Source organism: Lissotriton vulgaris, chromosome 6 (genome assembly GCF_964263255.1).
Source record: "Lissotriton vulgaris chromosome 6, aLisVul1.2, whole genome shotgun sequence".
NCBI lineage: Eukaryota > Metazoa > Chordata > Amphibia > Caudata > Salamandridae > Lissotriton > Lissotriton vulgaris.
Window position 1 is genome coordinate 1,302,300,885 of NC_141694.1, and position 16,832 is coordinate 1,302,317,716.

At 46.5% G+C, this 16,832-nt stretch overlaps 1 protein-coding gene across 2 annotated transcripts in view; it reads left to right on the forward strand.

Annotated features, from left to right (window-relative positions):
* The window catches only part of LOC147708819 (MFS-type transporter SLC18B1-like), an 886,944-nt gene that overhangs the window by 614,273 nt on the left and 255,839 nt on the right, over positions 1-16,832 (forward strand). For both annotated transcript variants that reach the window (XM_086925398.1, XM_086925399.1), the window contains exon 10: positions 3,168-3,263. In XM_086925398.1, coding sequence (XP_086781524.1) covers positions 3,168-3,263 — 96 coding nt within the window. The remainder of the gene's footprint in view (positions 1-3,167; positions 3,264-16,832) is intronic.

Genomic DNA, 16,832 nt, shown 5'->3' on the forward strand with positions numbered 1-16,832 from the left:
ACATCGGTATGTGGGCTGAAAATATGTAATCAGGTCTATACAAACATGTCCAATAGATTGCTGATATAGGCCTACGGTGCAATGATACCCCCTCATCTACTTTACGGGGCACAAGTACTCTACCTAAGTGGTAAATGCTGTTGGGATTTTGAGCAAGGGAGTGCATAAATCCCTAATGTCGCTGCCAGGCTCATCTATGATCCAGGCAATCAGATTTGAGCTAGGGATGACATCATGGAATGTACAGGCTCAAGTTGTCCTGCTAAGGTTTTTGAAAAGATTGGGACCGGGAACAGACCAGGGGCCGTATTACCGATGCCTGCACCAGCGCTAATTGTCGCTGTGTGCCAGAGTATGTCTGTTTTTATGTGCGCTTGTGTCTGTGCGCTAATACAATCTGTGCACAGACACACACAAACACAGAGTTCAAAGTCTGCGCCAACATCACGCCAGCATTACAGACCGATCGTATATAATGCCATTGGGCTCATACTATGTCCCACAGCAACAAATACCGCTGGTGCAGTCATCGGTAATACGGCCCCAGATGGTCTCGCAATGGTCTAAAAATGTGATGCAGTATAGTGATTAAAAAGGGGCCAAAGAGACCAAAAAGAAACTGTATTCTGTATGTGGAACCTGAAGGCGAGAATATGTCAATATACATTACAAGTAAATGCCACTAAGTGTAAACTCTGATCCCTAGGGAAGGAACTGTCTAGAAGGGAGGATGGGGAGTATCTGAAAAAGAGGAAATCGGTACAATTTATGATGAATAGTTGGGCGAATGAAGCCTGGTATCCATACCTGGATACATTACTTAATCGTTGGCTCTGATGCGAAGTATTAAGATTGAGAATCGGTATCAACCCTTGGATGATAAATGAGAGAATAAAAACAGAAATGATGCAATCTGATGGCAATTCTACGTGTATGATAGGTACAAAATGTGACATCCTGCACATATTAGTGGATTGCACAAAAGTAAAATGCGGAAATTGTTTTTATGTCCCATCGTTTTTAAAATATGGTACTGTATCCCGGGGACACGCAGTAGATCTTCTTGCAGATATGCCTACCCTGGGCATCGCAATAGCAACTGGGAAATATATGAATGCCGTAAAAAGGTCTTTTATGGAAAAATGAATTTGAAGATTGTAAGTTTTGAAGGAATTGGGATTTAAACAGCTTTAAATGATGCAAAATGTTTAGATAACAATTTTTTGATATTTCTTAATAGGAATTCTTATAAATATTTTTAATAAGTACACAATTATTTCACATATGGGTGTGAATATTGAATATATCGAGTAATTGTGCAATTATGTAATTCAGTGTATGGAAATCTGCTCTCTTCTTTTTTTTCTTACAGGATATGTAGCTTAATGGTAAATGTTCATGATATTGTGATGATTTTAGATTATTTATAAAAATATCATGATTTTAGGTTGTTTAAAGACAGGTCTAATTTCTACTTACAGTCTAAATTAACGCTACTTTGAGTGACTGGACACTATTAGTTTTAAATGCAATTTGCACAAAAACGAAACCTGGTACATGAAACGAATAAGCATATTTGAACAACTGTGAGTAAAATGAAGGGTATATTAGTTGGTCGATATGCACAAAAAATGTTCACAGCAGTACATAGTATGAGTAAATTGTTTTGTACTAAAGTATAAGTACTGATGACTTTAAACATTTTGAGGATCTCAATTGAAGTTCCACAAAAGCAGAATCTGTTTTATGAAGAGTAAGCATATTTGCACAATAGTAAGCAGTAATTAAGGGAGTATGAGTTGGTCGATTCGCACAAAAAATGATTACTGCAGTGCTTTGAATTATTTGAGTATATAGGGGCAGATTTACAATAACTGGCGCATCCCCAGGGATGCACCAGTTATTGTGCGCCATGCTTCTGCCAACCATGGTGCGCCGCATTTACAATGGGGCAAAAATGGCACAGATGTGTGACGCATGTGTGCCGTAAATGCGGCGCATTGCTGGAGTTATGTTGCAACCACGACGCAGCTCCAGCAATTCTCTCGGGGCCCTATCTGTCCAATGCTGTGCCAATCCTTACGCATGCTTCAAGCAGGTGCAGGGTTTTGAGGCAGCATTGGCCTAAAAGTGACTGAGTGAAATCTTGTAGACTTCACTCAGCCACTTTTAGGAGGCGTTCCTGGGCAGGAACGTCCCCCTGCGCCGGAACGCCTGCTTATGGCGCAGGGCTTTACAACGTGACACATCTCCCAGATGCGACACGTTGTAAATACCCTGCACCATGGCGCATCTTTATCACCACCGCTGCATCACAAAAGTGACGCAACGGCGGAGTAAAAGAGGCGCAAGGGGCTTCTAGATCTGCCCTCATAGTGTTGTAGGATAATTACAAGCACTGTTGGTTTTAATAATTGTATTGATCTTAACTGTATTTTATTGACATTGTTTTTATTAACTGAATAATAAAACTTTACTTACTCTAAAATCTATGGGAAGCAACAACATTTTCACTCTCAATGCACATGTTAGATATTTTTACAATAGAACTTTTTTATTAGTGATTAAAAAGGCTAATACATAGGTTGTTTTTGTTAAGAGATTAAAAATATAATCTTGGGTATAACGTATTTTACTTTGGTTGTTTTAATGACTACGGTCTTAATAAACGCATGTTTGAATTTAATTTAATTGAAAAGGTGCTTCATGAAGATAGACCCTCTCTGGTTGTGGACCTGCAGGCCCAGTTCCCTCAGTGACTGGAACTCGCCTGCGCTGCTCTCCATTTAGTTTAGTTTTCACTCAAAGACCCTGCGCAGAGTACTTTTATTTATTTGACATCAGGAAGTCAACATTTGCAAATAAGAGTGGATGGAAATGCCATCGAGAGACCAGTTATACTTATTACATACCTGTTGATGAAGGCGGTTTCATTACAAGTGACACGGACGACAGAAGCTGCCATCAGTTATGTACAATTCTTCACAATTTTGATTATCATTTTCCAGTTTACATGAATTGTAAAACGTTGAAGTGAGACATAATATGTTTATAGAGGAAGAAGACTTTCGTGTTATTTATTTCTGCGTTGGCAGCGTGTTTGAAATACGGCAGGCTATAAGAATTCAACGTTGTGATATGTGTTGTTTTGATATTTGTTTTCACAGTTCGTTTTGGCTGTTCATCATAATACTGGTCATGCTGGGCTTTTTTGTCGGGTTGCAATACCTTCCAATCTTTCCTGAAATGCTTTCATGTGCATAGTAAGTAATAAATAATGCCCTTTTGTCTGGATGAACTGTTATCTTTACAAAGTTTTTAAAGTGCTTCATTTATTAACATGATTTCTCCATCCTCCATCTTTTTTTGCAGTCGAAATGCAACCAAAGGCCACTCTAACATTGTGATAAACTACTCTAAGTTGCCACAGATGTGTTCTGATTGGTCCTCATTAGTTCTATTCCCTCAACTTTATTTCCTTGCAATAGTTCTGTATTAGATACATTGAACGCATTTGACACAATGTCTCAAGGCACTGGAGCCATAAAAATAAACTTCCTTATGGAAATAATTCCTTTCGAAAAATGTGAGCTATTATCTTACCTCCAGTATATATGTTAGTGGTGAAAGCAAGCGCTCAAGCGGGCATATTATCAAAGGGGGCGATAGGAAATTATCGCCGCTTTAGCGGCCGTTAAGCGGCAATAATTCTATTGCCCTATTAGCAAACTGTTGCTAACAGAAGTTAGCGACAGCTTGTAGGCGATAGCGAGCGGTTTGAGGCCCGCTTTGCATGTCAGCGATATTTATCGATAAGGGCGTACCCAACCTGTTAGCGACTGAAAGCAGTCGCTAACATCGCTATCGCCTATTACCAACACAGGCGTAGCGATGGAAATATTTGCGCTAAGCGCGAATATCTCCAAAAACGAACCCCTGCTCAGACCATTATATCCAACGGGATGTGGCTATAATGGCTAAGACCCTGTTAGCGATAATGCGTGAATATTGCTGCATTCTCAGCTTTTGAGATAATCATTGCTAATAGCACGTTATCTCAGCGATAAAATCCGGTGATGTGCGGCGATAATTTTTTTAAAAAAATGCCGCTAAGCCTACTTAGCGATAAATACCGCTATTTGCTGATAATAAGCCCCAAGGTTTCTAAAAGAAGGCAGCTTCCACGCCAAAGGATTTGACAGTTAAATGCCTAAGAGCCACCACTGAGAACCATAGGCACCAAACCAGGATAATGGAGTATTATTCTTTTGTAGAATGGCGCATCCAAGCTGTATACAAGAGGTGTAGAGAAAATGTTATTTTGTAGGTAGGGTGGATTTATCCTTCCACTGATGGGTAGGAAGATCAGGGATTTTTTCTTGACGTGTTCACATAGCTAGTGTAGACTTTGGGGGATGAGATGCAAAAGCTTTTTGCTGCATGGAAGAATATGATAAACATACTTTAGCAGCCACTGCAAAAATTGGAAATATGTTAAAGCAATATTTCCATCGCAGTTTAGCTCGCATGAGGGATTTTATAATAGGACCTTCTCCATGTAAACCAGTTCAAGTCACCACAAATGAAGAAGTGTTGACAGTACCAGGCAAGATGTTTTCCTGCAAGAAACAACAAGCAAGTGAAGTAGAGATTGGATTACCTGGAACAGCAAGCAATCTGTTAATAGGTTTATCTACCCGATCCATTTAAGGAGAGAACACATGAACTGTTGCTTTTAGACTTAATAACACATTTCATGAATTCGGTCATATTTACAGCTAATCTGTGCCAACGAGAAGACCAAATACATGTAAACCAGTTCAACCACATCTCAGAAGTACAAACACCTACACTTTATTCACAATCAAAGAGATAATTACAACTCAATATGTGCTGTGGCCTAACCTTTAGATAGCTTTTTAAAATCAGTCTACGCACTTTTATTTGAACTTGCTAGTGGGTTCTATTAGAATAAATGTATAACTTTTGCCATTGAACCAATTTAATTTCAGCAGTTTCCCCCCCATGCATTTAGTTATTTGGATAGTCCAGAGAAAGAATTTGTAATACTGTTGACTTGCTGCATCTCGTAGATATAGAAATGGAGGATGCCTGCTCTGGCGAGATCCACAATGGGCAGAATGTAAATGTCACTGATCATTAAAGAGGAGACATTCCAAAGCAACTATCTGGAAGGTAATCAAGAGATGGTTACTGTCCCATCCTGATGCAGTTCGTAAAACACATCTAATAAAAATATACACCATAGGGATGCCTTACACTTTGCAGGCTAGACTATTGGCAGTACCACATTTTCAATAGGCAGATGGGGGCATGAATATGTCCAGGTAGAAGACAGGTAGTTGCATAAATACATTTTGCAACAACAGGTGCATGACATTTGAAGGAGCTATAACGGCATTTCATGTTAGTTCAGGTCAGATTCTGCATTTTAGTGGTGTCTCAATAGCTGCAAGAGACGCCTTATGCACATCCCCATGGGAAACAGCCTTTACAACGCAACCATTACATTGCACTACACTTACAATACAGGCATTACATGGCAACATCATTTACAACGAATGACACTACAACGCAGGCATTACAACACATACCATTACAACGTTTGACACTACATCGCATGTCACTACAACACAGGCCTTACAACGCATACCATTACAATGCATACCATTGGAGTTAGAGTATTAATTTTTAACCGCTACATTATCCAACACTTACCCTACTGTTGCCCCTCCCCCCGGAGTTAGAATATTAATTTTTACCCACACTCTATCCAACACTTACCCTACTGTTGCACCTCCTGGAGTTAGTATAGTACATGTTCCACCTATACTATCCAATACCTACCTTAAATGCATTGTAATGGTATGCATTGTAAAGGTAGTATGCGATGTAATGGAATGCTTTGTAAAGGTAGTTTTTTAAAATGCGATATAGTGCCATGCAATGTAATGCAATGAGTTGTAGTGGATGTTGTGGTGTAAAAACTGCGTTGCAAGTGTATGCGTTGTAAATGTATGCGTTGTAACATCCTACATTCTGTCGCCATTGGCACCACACATTCAATTTGATGAAAGCAATGATGGATCTGCAGTTGTCCAAGGGCATTCACAACACTTTCCAGGGCACCCAATATAAAAGGTAAACAGCAAATTAACAGAGTTTGCAGGTTGGTGCTCACAGAAAAAGATTGGAATTGAGTCCTGGTATGTTTTAAGTAATTGCCCAGCAATCCCAGGTGTTGCTTAATAGAATACAATGCACAGGATGTATGTAAAGGCAACATATCCAAAACATGCCCAAAATATGAGATTTCTGGGCCAAAACATTTAAATATGGCCATGTCCGAAATGTTTGATGTATACTGGGAAAGACTTATGAATATGTACGTCCATGACATAGGGCTGGGAGCCATATTGGAACCAAAGGCCCTTTGGAACAAAAGCTGTTCATTGAAAATGAGCTACAACTTTTAACTTGTTGCTGACAAGGGTAGAATAGATGAGCACCGATTCACTCACAATAGAGTAATGGATTAATGACGGACAGGAGGGGATACTCCCAGAGGAAATGTATATGCAGCAGATATGATCTGATCACAGAGTAGAGGACGTTTTTCAAAATGAATAACTGTTATGAAGGACTTGCTATACGCACTTGACACAATATCGCCACAGCCAGAATGAATTGCATGATACAGGCTAACAAGGCTATTTTGAAATGGCTTACTGTTAAAAATATGTAAGCTAAGCATGGATGAAACAACAGAAGGGGAGCAACGTACATCAGGGAAAATAATCCTAATAACTGGAATTGCAATAGGAGGCAGTGGATTTCACAATCAGTAACTTATTGTGGGCCCTATTAGTCCATCATAGTAGCCAGTATACTCATTGTAGAATTTGACGTGTGCTCTCTGTAACTACCCTTGAGTCTACAGTTATCTGTAATTGATGATTTTTTTTTATTCGGTAAGTGAAGATGGATAGATTATTTGCTTACAACCCAATAGGTACATTTACAGATCACTTTAACGAAAAATGTGGAAAGCATGGAGCACTAGGAAATAACACAGATGTTGGAGGTAGACTGTCACTGTTAAAGTCATTCGTAAACTCCGTTGATCAATATTCGTGCTCGCATGTATTTGCATATATTTGCATCCTCCACAAGTGAATTTCCAGAAGATCACAAAACCAGTGATATTTGCAGAGATTATTCAACGCATGAAAGGAGTGTTATGAAGGCTATCAAATGAGGCATATTTGAATAGATTAAGCAGCACAATTGCAAACATAAATTAAGCCGTTATTACTGGAAAAAAACGTTATTCTAGAAAAGTTAAGACATCAAAGGAGAAAAATCTATCGAAGTGATCAAAGATTTTGCTATTGGGGGGGGCGTGGCTTGGCAGCGACCAAGATGGCCGCATAATCCTGAGGCGCTCCGGCTGCATACCTGAAGACCCCGACACATCCGTCACTGATCCTGTAAATCCACGACATTGCACACGAGGATTGGAGAGCTGACATCCTCCGACGCCCAATGGTGTGTTTTTCATCCGGATCCGACCCCGGGAAGCCGAGTACAGGGGATCGGCGAGTGCGGGCCTGTTGCAGCCTAAGCGGTGGAGGTCCACCAGTGAAGCACCGGCCTCGAGCAGAGAGCTGGCCGCCTAGAAAGCGCAGGTGGGCGGCTGAGTGGCGCAAGACACAGGGGGGGGGTTGCGAAGTAGCAGCGATCCCCAGTGAGGGGGACACAGCGGTTGGAGCACCCTCCCACCCCCCTGGTGTGTGCCGGTGTGATGTGCTGCCCTCTCCGGTGCCGCGGTGAGTGGACTTGCCCGCCCAGGGAGAGTATGCAGAGAGGATAGGCCGGTGTGGCGGCGCCCCTACCACGTGGCGGAACAAGGCAGCGGAGAGGCCTCAAAAATCCTTGCTAGGCGGCCCCAGGATATGGTGGCAGCAGGGACGCACTAATTCGTGGAGGTAGCAGCAGCAGAGGCCCTTGGTGACCACAGTACCGATGCCGGGGGCGACAACGGACAGCAGACCGGTGGGTGAGGTCAGAGACCCCCGGCAGGCGGCCCTAACGACTGACAAACGGCTGGCTGGCATCAGTGGGATAATCCTGGTCTGCGAGGGCCACCCCTGTCTCTCCCGGGCGCGGTGAGGTGCGGAAGGAGGCGGAAGGGCCCAGTGGCGGGCACCATATATCACGCACTGCCATGAGAAACAAGACCCAATCTAACACTATGGACAACTACACGGAGAACAAGGAGGGGTTGCCGGATCCCACTGCGGGACCTCGGAGGAGCCCCGTGAGCCAACCCTGTCCTCCATAATGCAGGCCATACAATCTTTAGGCATCACTCTTGAGTCCAAAATAGATAAAATGTCTATCGAAATGACGCTTCAACGGGCGGACTTGAACAAGACGTCCGAGAAAGCCACACAGAATGCTGCCGCCATTACGGAACTACATGGGGCTACCAAGCAGTTACAACAACAGGTCCAACAGCTCACCACCAACAGAGACAGATGGCGGTGCGGCTGGAGGACCAGGAAGGGAGGGCCCGAAGAAACAACCTGCGGGCGGTGGGAGTGCGGGAAAAAATGGAAGGGGCTAGCATGGAACTGTTAGTGGAAGATCTCATTTTAAACCGCCAGCAACCCAAAAGACTGTCTAAATTCTTTGTCGTAGAGCGGGCGCATAGGGCACCGATCCCACCACCACGCCCGGGGGCCCCACCGCTCACCATCATCGTGCGGATTCTCAATTACAGAGACAGGGATGCAATCCTACAGGCAGCCCGACAACATGGGGGCATTCGTGTGGACAACGCCACGATACGCCTCTTCCCAGACTTCACACTTAAGGTCCAGCAGGAGCGCCGTTCGTTTGATGCCGTCAAGAGAGAACTCCGAGAACGCAGAGTTAAGTACATGATGTTCTTTCTGGTGCGGCTCAAGGCGGAAGGGAAATCCTTTTTCTTCACCACCCCGGAGGAGGTGCATGCCTGGCTTGAAGAGCGTGGCCAGCAGCGGAGGGGCCCGGAGCGTGGGGGGCGTTGGTGAAGCACGGCGCCCCAGTCTCCGGCCTCATCTGTGGGATCAGTGGGGGTTGCACGACAACGCCAGGAGAGTCCGCGCCCAGAGAACGGGAGGAGGATCCGCAGCCTTTCGCTGTCTCCGGACCTGGGGTGACATGAAGGACCACATTGGTTTGGACTGCCCAGAAATCGTGGACACGTAATGTATATGGGGGCTATTGATACTGGTTCTACAGGGCCATTGAGGGATGGGGGGTCTCAGAATGTATGGGGGACATGCGAGGGACAGACTTGAAAGCCCCGAACATTATTTGCTGTTACTTTTATACCGTGTGGGCAGTGAGCCCGGGTTGAGTCTCCTGGAAGTACTCCAACCGGCAACCGGTTGAGTGGATGATGAACTGTAAGGGGGGGCGGACGGGAGCCCCGGATGCTGAACTTGGTTGCACCACTTGCCCCTGAGTTTTTTGTTTTACGGGCTACAGGCGCTCTGCTTGTTGGGGATGTCTGGCCCGGTTGGCCGGAGTAGCAGGGTAGCAGGGTGGGGGGTGGATGAGGGGGGGCATGTTTTTTTTCTAGTTCTTATTGTTTGTTTCTCTATTATATAGTTGCTCTGACTCCATTGACACAATCAGCTGGCAGATGGGGGGTGGAAGGGAGATTTGGTTACTAACCATTATAATTGGCGGGACTGATGGCTGGGCTACACACGACATGGTCGCAACACATTGATATAGTATCCTGGAATGTGAATGGCCTTCAAAACAAAATCAAACACACTGTGGTGCTTTAATACCTTCGCAGTTACACCCCTGATGTCGTACTCCTAAAGGAGATGCATCTGTTAGGGAACCACTACAAGGCCCTAAACAGATTTGGTTACACCTTACATGCCCACTCAGGCTTTACTACGGGCTCCAGGGGAGTAGGAATCCTTGTCAAAAACTCCCTGCCACTGGTACTGGGGCGGTGTTGGTTGGATCCCCTGGGTCGCTATGCGGCGGTGTCTGCACAATGGGAGGGCCGAACTCTGAACCCATGTTCCCTTTACATTCCTCCAAAGCTCCACACAACTACTCTCCCCGATATTGGAAAGTAGCTGTTGGAAATGCCCACGGGGACACTGATCCTGGGGGGGGATATGAACAACGTGATGGCTAGGGAATTGGACCGGCTGCCGCCTCAACTGGGTAGAGGAGGGGCGACCCACCTAAGGGACTTTGCACAAGCGCTGGGTCAGGTGGATCTCTGGAGGACACATAACTCGCAGGCTAAACAATACATACATGTCTCTGTGGCCCATGGCTCGTCTTCTAGGATTGATTACATATTCACACAGACAGACTGCATGAGCCTCTTCAGGGACGGACATCATAAAGCTAGAGGGATATCTGACCATTCAACTGTGGGGGTTCAGATGGTGGGTCCCAGGCGAGATTGGAGTGTCCCCCCTCTGCTTGATACCTTTTTATTTATGGAAACAGAGTTTCAGGAGAGGTTCCGGGAGAGGGTGGATCATTACTTTGAGGACAATGTGGGATCCGTAAGCTCCCCCGGGGTAGTCTGGGAAGTGTACAAGACAGTGACCAGGGATTTTGTGCAGGCCGAGGTTGGGAGACGGCGCAGAGAAAAACATGCACAAGTGGCAAAACTAGAATTGGAGCTTCATGCTCCGGAGGCTAGGATGGGGCTTACCCAGGAACAGGAGCAGGACAGGCAGCATAAAGTACGCCTCCTAAGCAAGGAGTTAAGGGACATTCTGACGGAACAGGCAAAATCACATGCACTTGCCACCCAGCAGCGGGTGTATGACTTGGGAGACAAGGTAAATAAAATGATCGCCTGGCTGGAAAAGAGAGATCGGGAACGCAGTTGAGTACCGGGAATAGAGCGACCGTACGAGTCAGTGAGCACCACTAGTGTGGCGATTGTGGAGGAATTCGCACGCTACTATGAGGAGGTCTACCGCTCTCAAACGACTAGGGAGGAGCGGGAGTGTCGTGAATTCCTAGCCCCTTGCGGCTACCCCTACTGGAGTCTGCTGACAGGGATATTCTGGAAGCAGATACCACGGTCAAAGAAGTGGAGGAGGCCATGGGGGACCTGCAGACGGGTAAGGCTCCGGGACCCAACGGGTTCCTGGCAGAAGCGTTTGGGTGCGTGGCAAGTCGCACGGCACCACACATGTGCAATATGTTCCAAGAGGCGCGAGAGACTGGACAGCTAGAGAGGGATTTACAGCTTGCAATGATCCATAAGGCCGGTAAGCCGCAGGGGGGATGCAGCTTCTACAAACCTATCTCCCTCCTCAACTATGAGACGAAGGTCTTTGGGAAGATCCTGGCCACGTCCCTGGGTGCGGTGGTACAAGCACTGGTCCCTTGCTCATTGCACCATCAGGATTCAAGCAAGCCGGGCCGACGATGGCTGAAATGCCAGAAACCGGTCCCCAGTAGCTTGTTTCCTTCCCAGTATAAGAATTGGCTTGGTAGTTTGGTTTGCCCTGTTCCCATCATGCACTGGGACAGGAACAGACTAATTTGCATGTAGCCAGGTTCTGAGCTGGGATGGTGCAGTGAGCTAAAAAACGGTGATGGATGAAGCCCTGATCTTTGATCTGGGTAAGAGTGGTCTGCTTAATTCAGACACTCTGTTCATCACCACCCCCCTTTTCTGAATCATTTTGTCCACCATAAGCGTGGAAGGGTATACTCAGATGTGAGTCCCTTGCTCATTGCACCATCAGGATTCAAGCAAGCCGGGCCGACGACGGCTGAAATGCCAGAAACTGGTCCCCGGTAGCTTGTTTCCTTCCCAGTATAAGAATTGGCTTGGTAGTTTGGTTTGCCCTGTTCCCATCATGCACTGGGACAGGAACAGACTAATTTGCATGTAGCCAGGTTCTGAGCTGGGATGGTGCAGTGAGCTAAAAAACGGTGATGGATCAAGCCCTGATCTTTGAACTGGGTAAGAGTGGTCTGCTTAATTCAGACACTCTGTTCATCACCACCCCCCTTTTCTGGATAATTTTGTCCACAATAAGCATGGAAGGGTATACTCAGATGTGAGTCCCTTGCTCATTGCACCATCAGGATTCAAGCAAGCCGGGCCGACAACGGCTGAAATGCCAGAAACCGGTCCCCGGTAGCTTTTTTCCTTCCCAGTATAAGAATTGGCTTGGTAGTTTGGTTTGCCCTGTTCCCATCATGCACTGGGACTGAAACAGACTAATTTGCATGTAGCCAGGTTCTGAGCTGGGATGGTGCAGTGAGCTAAAAAACGGTGATGGATCAAGCCCTGATCTTTGGACTGGGTAAGAGTGGTCTGCTTAATTCAGACACTCTGTTCATCACCACCCCCCTTTTCTGAATCATCGAGGTTGGGAGACGGCGCAGAGAAAAACATGCACAACTAGAATTGGAGCTTCATGCTCTGGAGGATAGGACGGGGCTTACCCAGGAACAGGAGCAGGACAGGCAGCATAAAGTACGCCTCCTAAGCAAGGAGTTAAGGGACGTTCTTACGAAACAGGCACAATCACATGCACTTGCCACCCAGCAGCGGGTGTATGACTTGGGAGACAAGGCAAATAAAATGATCGCCTGGCTGGAAAAGAGAGATCGGGAACGCAGTTGGGTACCGGGAATAGAGCGACCGTACGGGTCGGTGAGCACCACTAGTGTGGCGATTGTGGAGGAATTTGCACGCTACTATGAGGAGGTCTACCGCTCTCAAACAACTAGGGAGGAGCGGGAGTGTCGTGAATTCCTAGCCCCTTGCGGCTACCCTTACTGGAGTCTGCTGACAGGGATATTCTGGAAGCAGATACCACGGTCAAAGAAGTGGAGGAGGCCATGGGGGACCTGCAGACGGGTAAGGCTCCGGGACCCAACGGGTTCCCGGCAGAAGCGTTTGGGTGCGTGGCAAGTCGCACGGCACCACACTTGTGCAATATGTTCCACGAGGCGCGAGAGACTGGACAGCTGCAGAGGGATTTACAGCTGGCAATGATCCATAAGGCAGGTAGGCCGCAGGGGGAATGCAGCTTCTACAAACCTATCTCCCTCCTCAACTATGAGACAAAGGTCTTTGGGAAGATCCTGGCCACGTGCCTGGGTACGGTGGTACAAGCACTGGTGCATCCGGACCACTCAGGCTTTATGCCCCATAGAAGCACGCGACTCAACCTGCGACGCCTGTTTGGGGTCCTGCAAGCAGTAACGAAGCGGCCGGGAGTGCCGGCTGCACTGCTATCTCTTGATGCCTGTATGGCTTTTGATAGCATTGAATGGGGTTACCTATATGCAGTTTTGGAGAAGCTCTGATTTGGTGATAACTTCTGATCATGGGTGAAGCTCCTCTACACAGAGCCACTGGCGAGAGTCCGTGTCAATGGGGCTATGTCACGGGAATTCCAACTGGGGCACGGCACGAGGCAGGGCCGCCCCCTTTCCCCAACTCTCTTTGCCCTAGCGCTGGAACCACTGGTGCATTGCATTCGAACGGACCCTGGGGTGTGGATGGGAGGAACGCATATCGTTATATGCCGACGATATTTTGCTGTATGCCCAGAGACCGCCTGAGTCCATACAAAGGCTGATGGCCATACTGCGCACATTTGGGGAATACTCCGGATATCGCATCAACTGGAGCAAATCCCAGCGCTAAGTCCTGGCGGGGCCCCAGCCTCAAATTATGGAAGACTGCGAGGGCCTAATCTGGCGTACAGAGTTCCGGTACTTGGGAATATGGGTCACACTATCTGACACCGAATTCCTCCATTTAAATGTGCAGAGGCAACTGGAACGCCTTCACAGCGACGTGATGCACTGGGGGACACTCCCAATCTCCCTGATGGGCCATGCCGTCTTATTCAAAATGATGGCCCTGCCTCAATTGCTCTATGCACTGCAGAGCTTGCCCTTCCTGATCCCAATACACATATTTAAAACAGTAAAGTCAGAGCATTGCTCCTTATTGTGGAGTGGAGGGTGCCAGAGAATAGCGCTTAAAAAACTGCAGCAGGGACTGTATGAGGGAGGGTTGGCGGTGCCAGACATTTGTTTCTACTACTGGGTGACACAGCTGGTCAATATAAATGGTTGGGAGTTTGCCCCGCAGGAGGAACCCGGTTATCGGGTGAAGCGCATGGCCCTGGGGGAAGACTCCTACTTTTACTCTAAAACCAGACACATTCAGACCCTGCCTCCCCAGACAGCGGTGGTGGTAGAGGTGTAGAGGTGTGGAAACGGGCAGCAAAGTCACTGGGGTGGAAGGCGAAAGTTACAGACCATACACCTTTGTGTATGGTCTTCGGGAGTTTTTGCAGCTGCGAGACCTGCGCCAGTGGAGCCTGATAGGCATCCACACACTGGGGGACATATGGAAGAGGGGAAAATTGGTAGATTTTGCGACTCTACAGACGGAGTTCCACATGGGTGATGGGGAATTCCTGCACTACCAGCAACTCAAACACGCCATACATGCACATCTGACGGAGGGGGAACAACTACCTGAATATGCCCCACTTGAGGATAGGCTACTGCTAGATCCTATGATTGACAAAGCTATCTCCCTTACCTATAAAAAAGCTCGTTAATAACCTTCCGGACACAATGGGACCATTGAGGGAAAAATGGGGGTCGGATTTTGGCATATTGGAAGACGATGACTGGAACGAGGCCTTGCAGTGCCCTAGAGAGGTTGTGATCCGGGCTAGATTCAGACTGGCTCAGCTGCGTATCCTCCATAGGTCCTACACCTCACGGACGGTGCAATATAAGATGGTGTTTGCAGCTTTGCAATTCTGCTTAAGGGGTTGCAAGGAAGGAGGGCACCTTCTTTCACATTCTATGGGACTGCCTCAAAATCCGCTCGTATTGGGTTCACCTGCAGGAAATTATGGAAGGAGTGATTGGGGCAGAGGTGCCGCTGGAGGCCCGATGGCATGTTCTGGGGGTGACAAGTGACGTTACCTGGCCCAAGGGGGACAAGATATGGCTAGCCCTTGCCAGTATGGTGGCCAAGAGGAACATAGCTCGCCTCTCGGGGAGTGACCTGTCACCAACGGTGGAGGAATGGGTGCGGGACCTGGACTGGTGCCAAAGGGCAGAGAAAGTTATTTATAATAGCTGGGGTTGCCCTAATAATGGGAGAAGACATGGTTGGCATGGAGACAATACAGGGGGGGACTGGTTGAATACCCCAGACGGACCACCACTGGGTTGAGTGAGGCCCTTATTGGAATTCACCCTCTGATTAAACTGCTCTGCGAGCATTTACTGGACCCTACTGTCTGAGGGACCACCCATCCACAGTCGCGAGAGGGAATGGTCGCAAAGCGGAGGGGGGGGAGGGGAGTAAGGACACAGAACAGGGGGTCTGGGCAGGGAGGGTGCGGGTGCCTAAACACAGAATTTTGAATTTCGTAAGGGGTACGCTATGGGGGTAGGCCAACATGGATCTCGCCAAGTGATTTTTATATTTGTTTGATGTAACTGTACCAATGCACTTCCACTGCTATCTGATCTGTATTTTAATGGAGCTGTTATGTTTCAATAAAAAGATTTTTAAAAAAAATTTTGCTATTGGTTTTCTGAATCATGTATTTCAGAAGGCAGACCAAATGAGTGCATTGACAAACGAAAGGTGGGAAGATAGCAGGAACGATTAGCCAAAATGTGATGGAAACAATGGTACTTTTTTTCCTTTGCGATCTGAGTGAAAAAAGGGAAATTTATGTAAACAAAGGCCAGGAACAAGCTGCACTGTTGAGCAAATATTTTTATTACTTTATTTTAAAGAAACACATTCATATATGTCCATGTGAAACTAAACACATTTTCAATAAATGTCTGATAGAAGCTAGCAAAAATAAATTCAGATAAGGAATTGTGGTCAGATGAACTGCACCTTAAGATAATATGTGAAATTAGGGTCATAGTACCCTGACATTATACTCTCAGGAGGGCCAAGTGGCCAACATTTGTTTTGCCCAACTCAAAGCCTCACAGCTGCCCTTCTCATTGGTCAATCCTTGACCCAGTGAAGGCTGGATTATGCAAACTCAATTTACCTAACATCCCATACTAAGCTGGTCTCCTACCTTCAGCTGATGCAGAATGCTGCTACTCAGCTAATTTTGGGGTTTCCCATACATGAACACAACAATGCTAATTGTTCAGATGGCATATACCAGAGGATCCTGTAATTGATGTGAAAGGATTTTGCCCTTACCTCCCCAGCGCTGTGGTTGATCACAGGTTCCGCTGGCTTCTCTGTGGCTTGTTCTGCCGTCTCCCGCTGCACAATGATGATTTTTAGTTCAAGGACACAGTGGCATCCTGGTGGAGGGCGATCATTGTCTTTCCCCAAAGACATCGGCTTGAATTGGGCCCACCCAGAGGATTGTGGGTACTTTCTTTTGCCATATGCAGGTCTCTTATAAAGTCTGCATGAAGGGGAGTTATAGTATCTACAGTGCTCCTTAACAGCATAATGATATATTTGTGTCTATATTCATACTCATTGAAAAAACATAGGTTTTAGGGGTGTTATTGTTATCTGGACATTTCACTCGTACAAAACCATTGAAATTCCTCCGTTATAGTTAGTTGTACTAACTATAACTCACGCGCCCGCAATCCACTGCTGATGATGTCACATAATATATCATTCATGACATGGTCAGTGACATCACTGATGACATCTCAAATGGCATCACTGATGACATCACTCATGACATCATTCAGTGAATGTG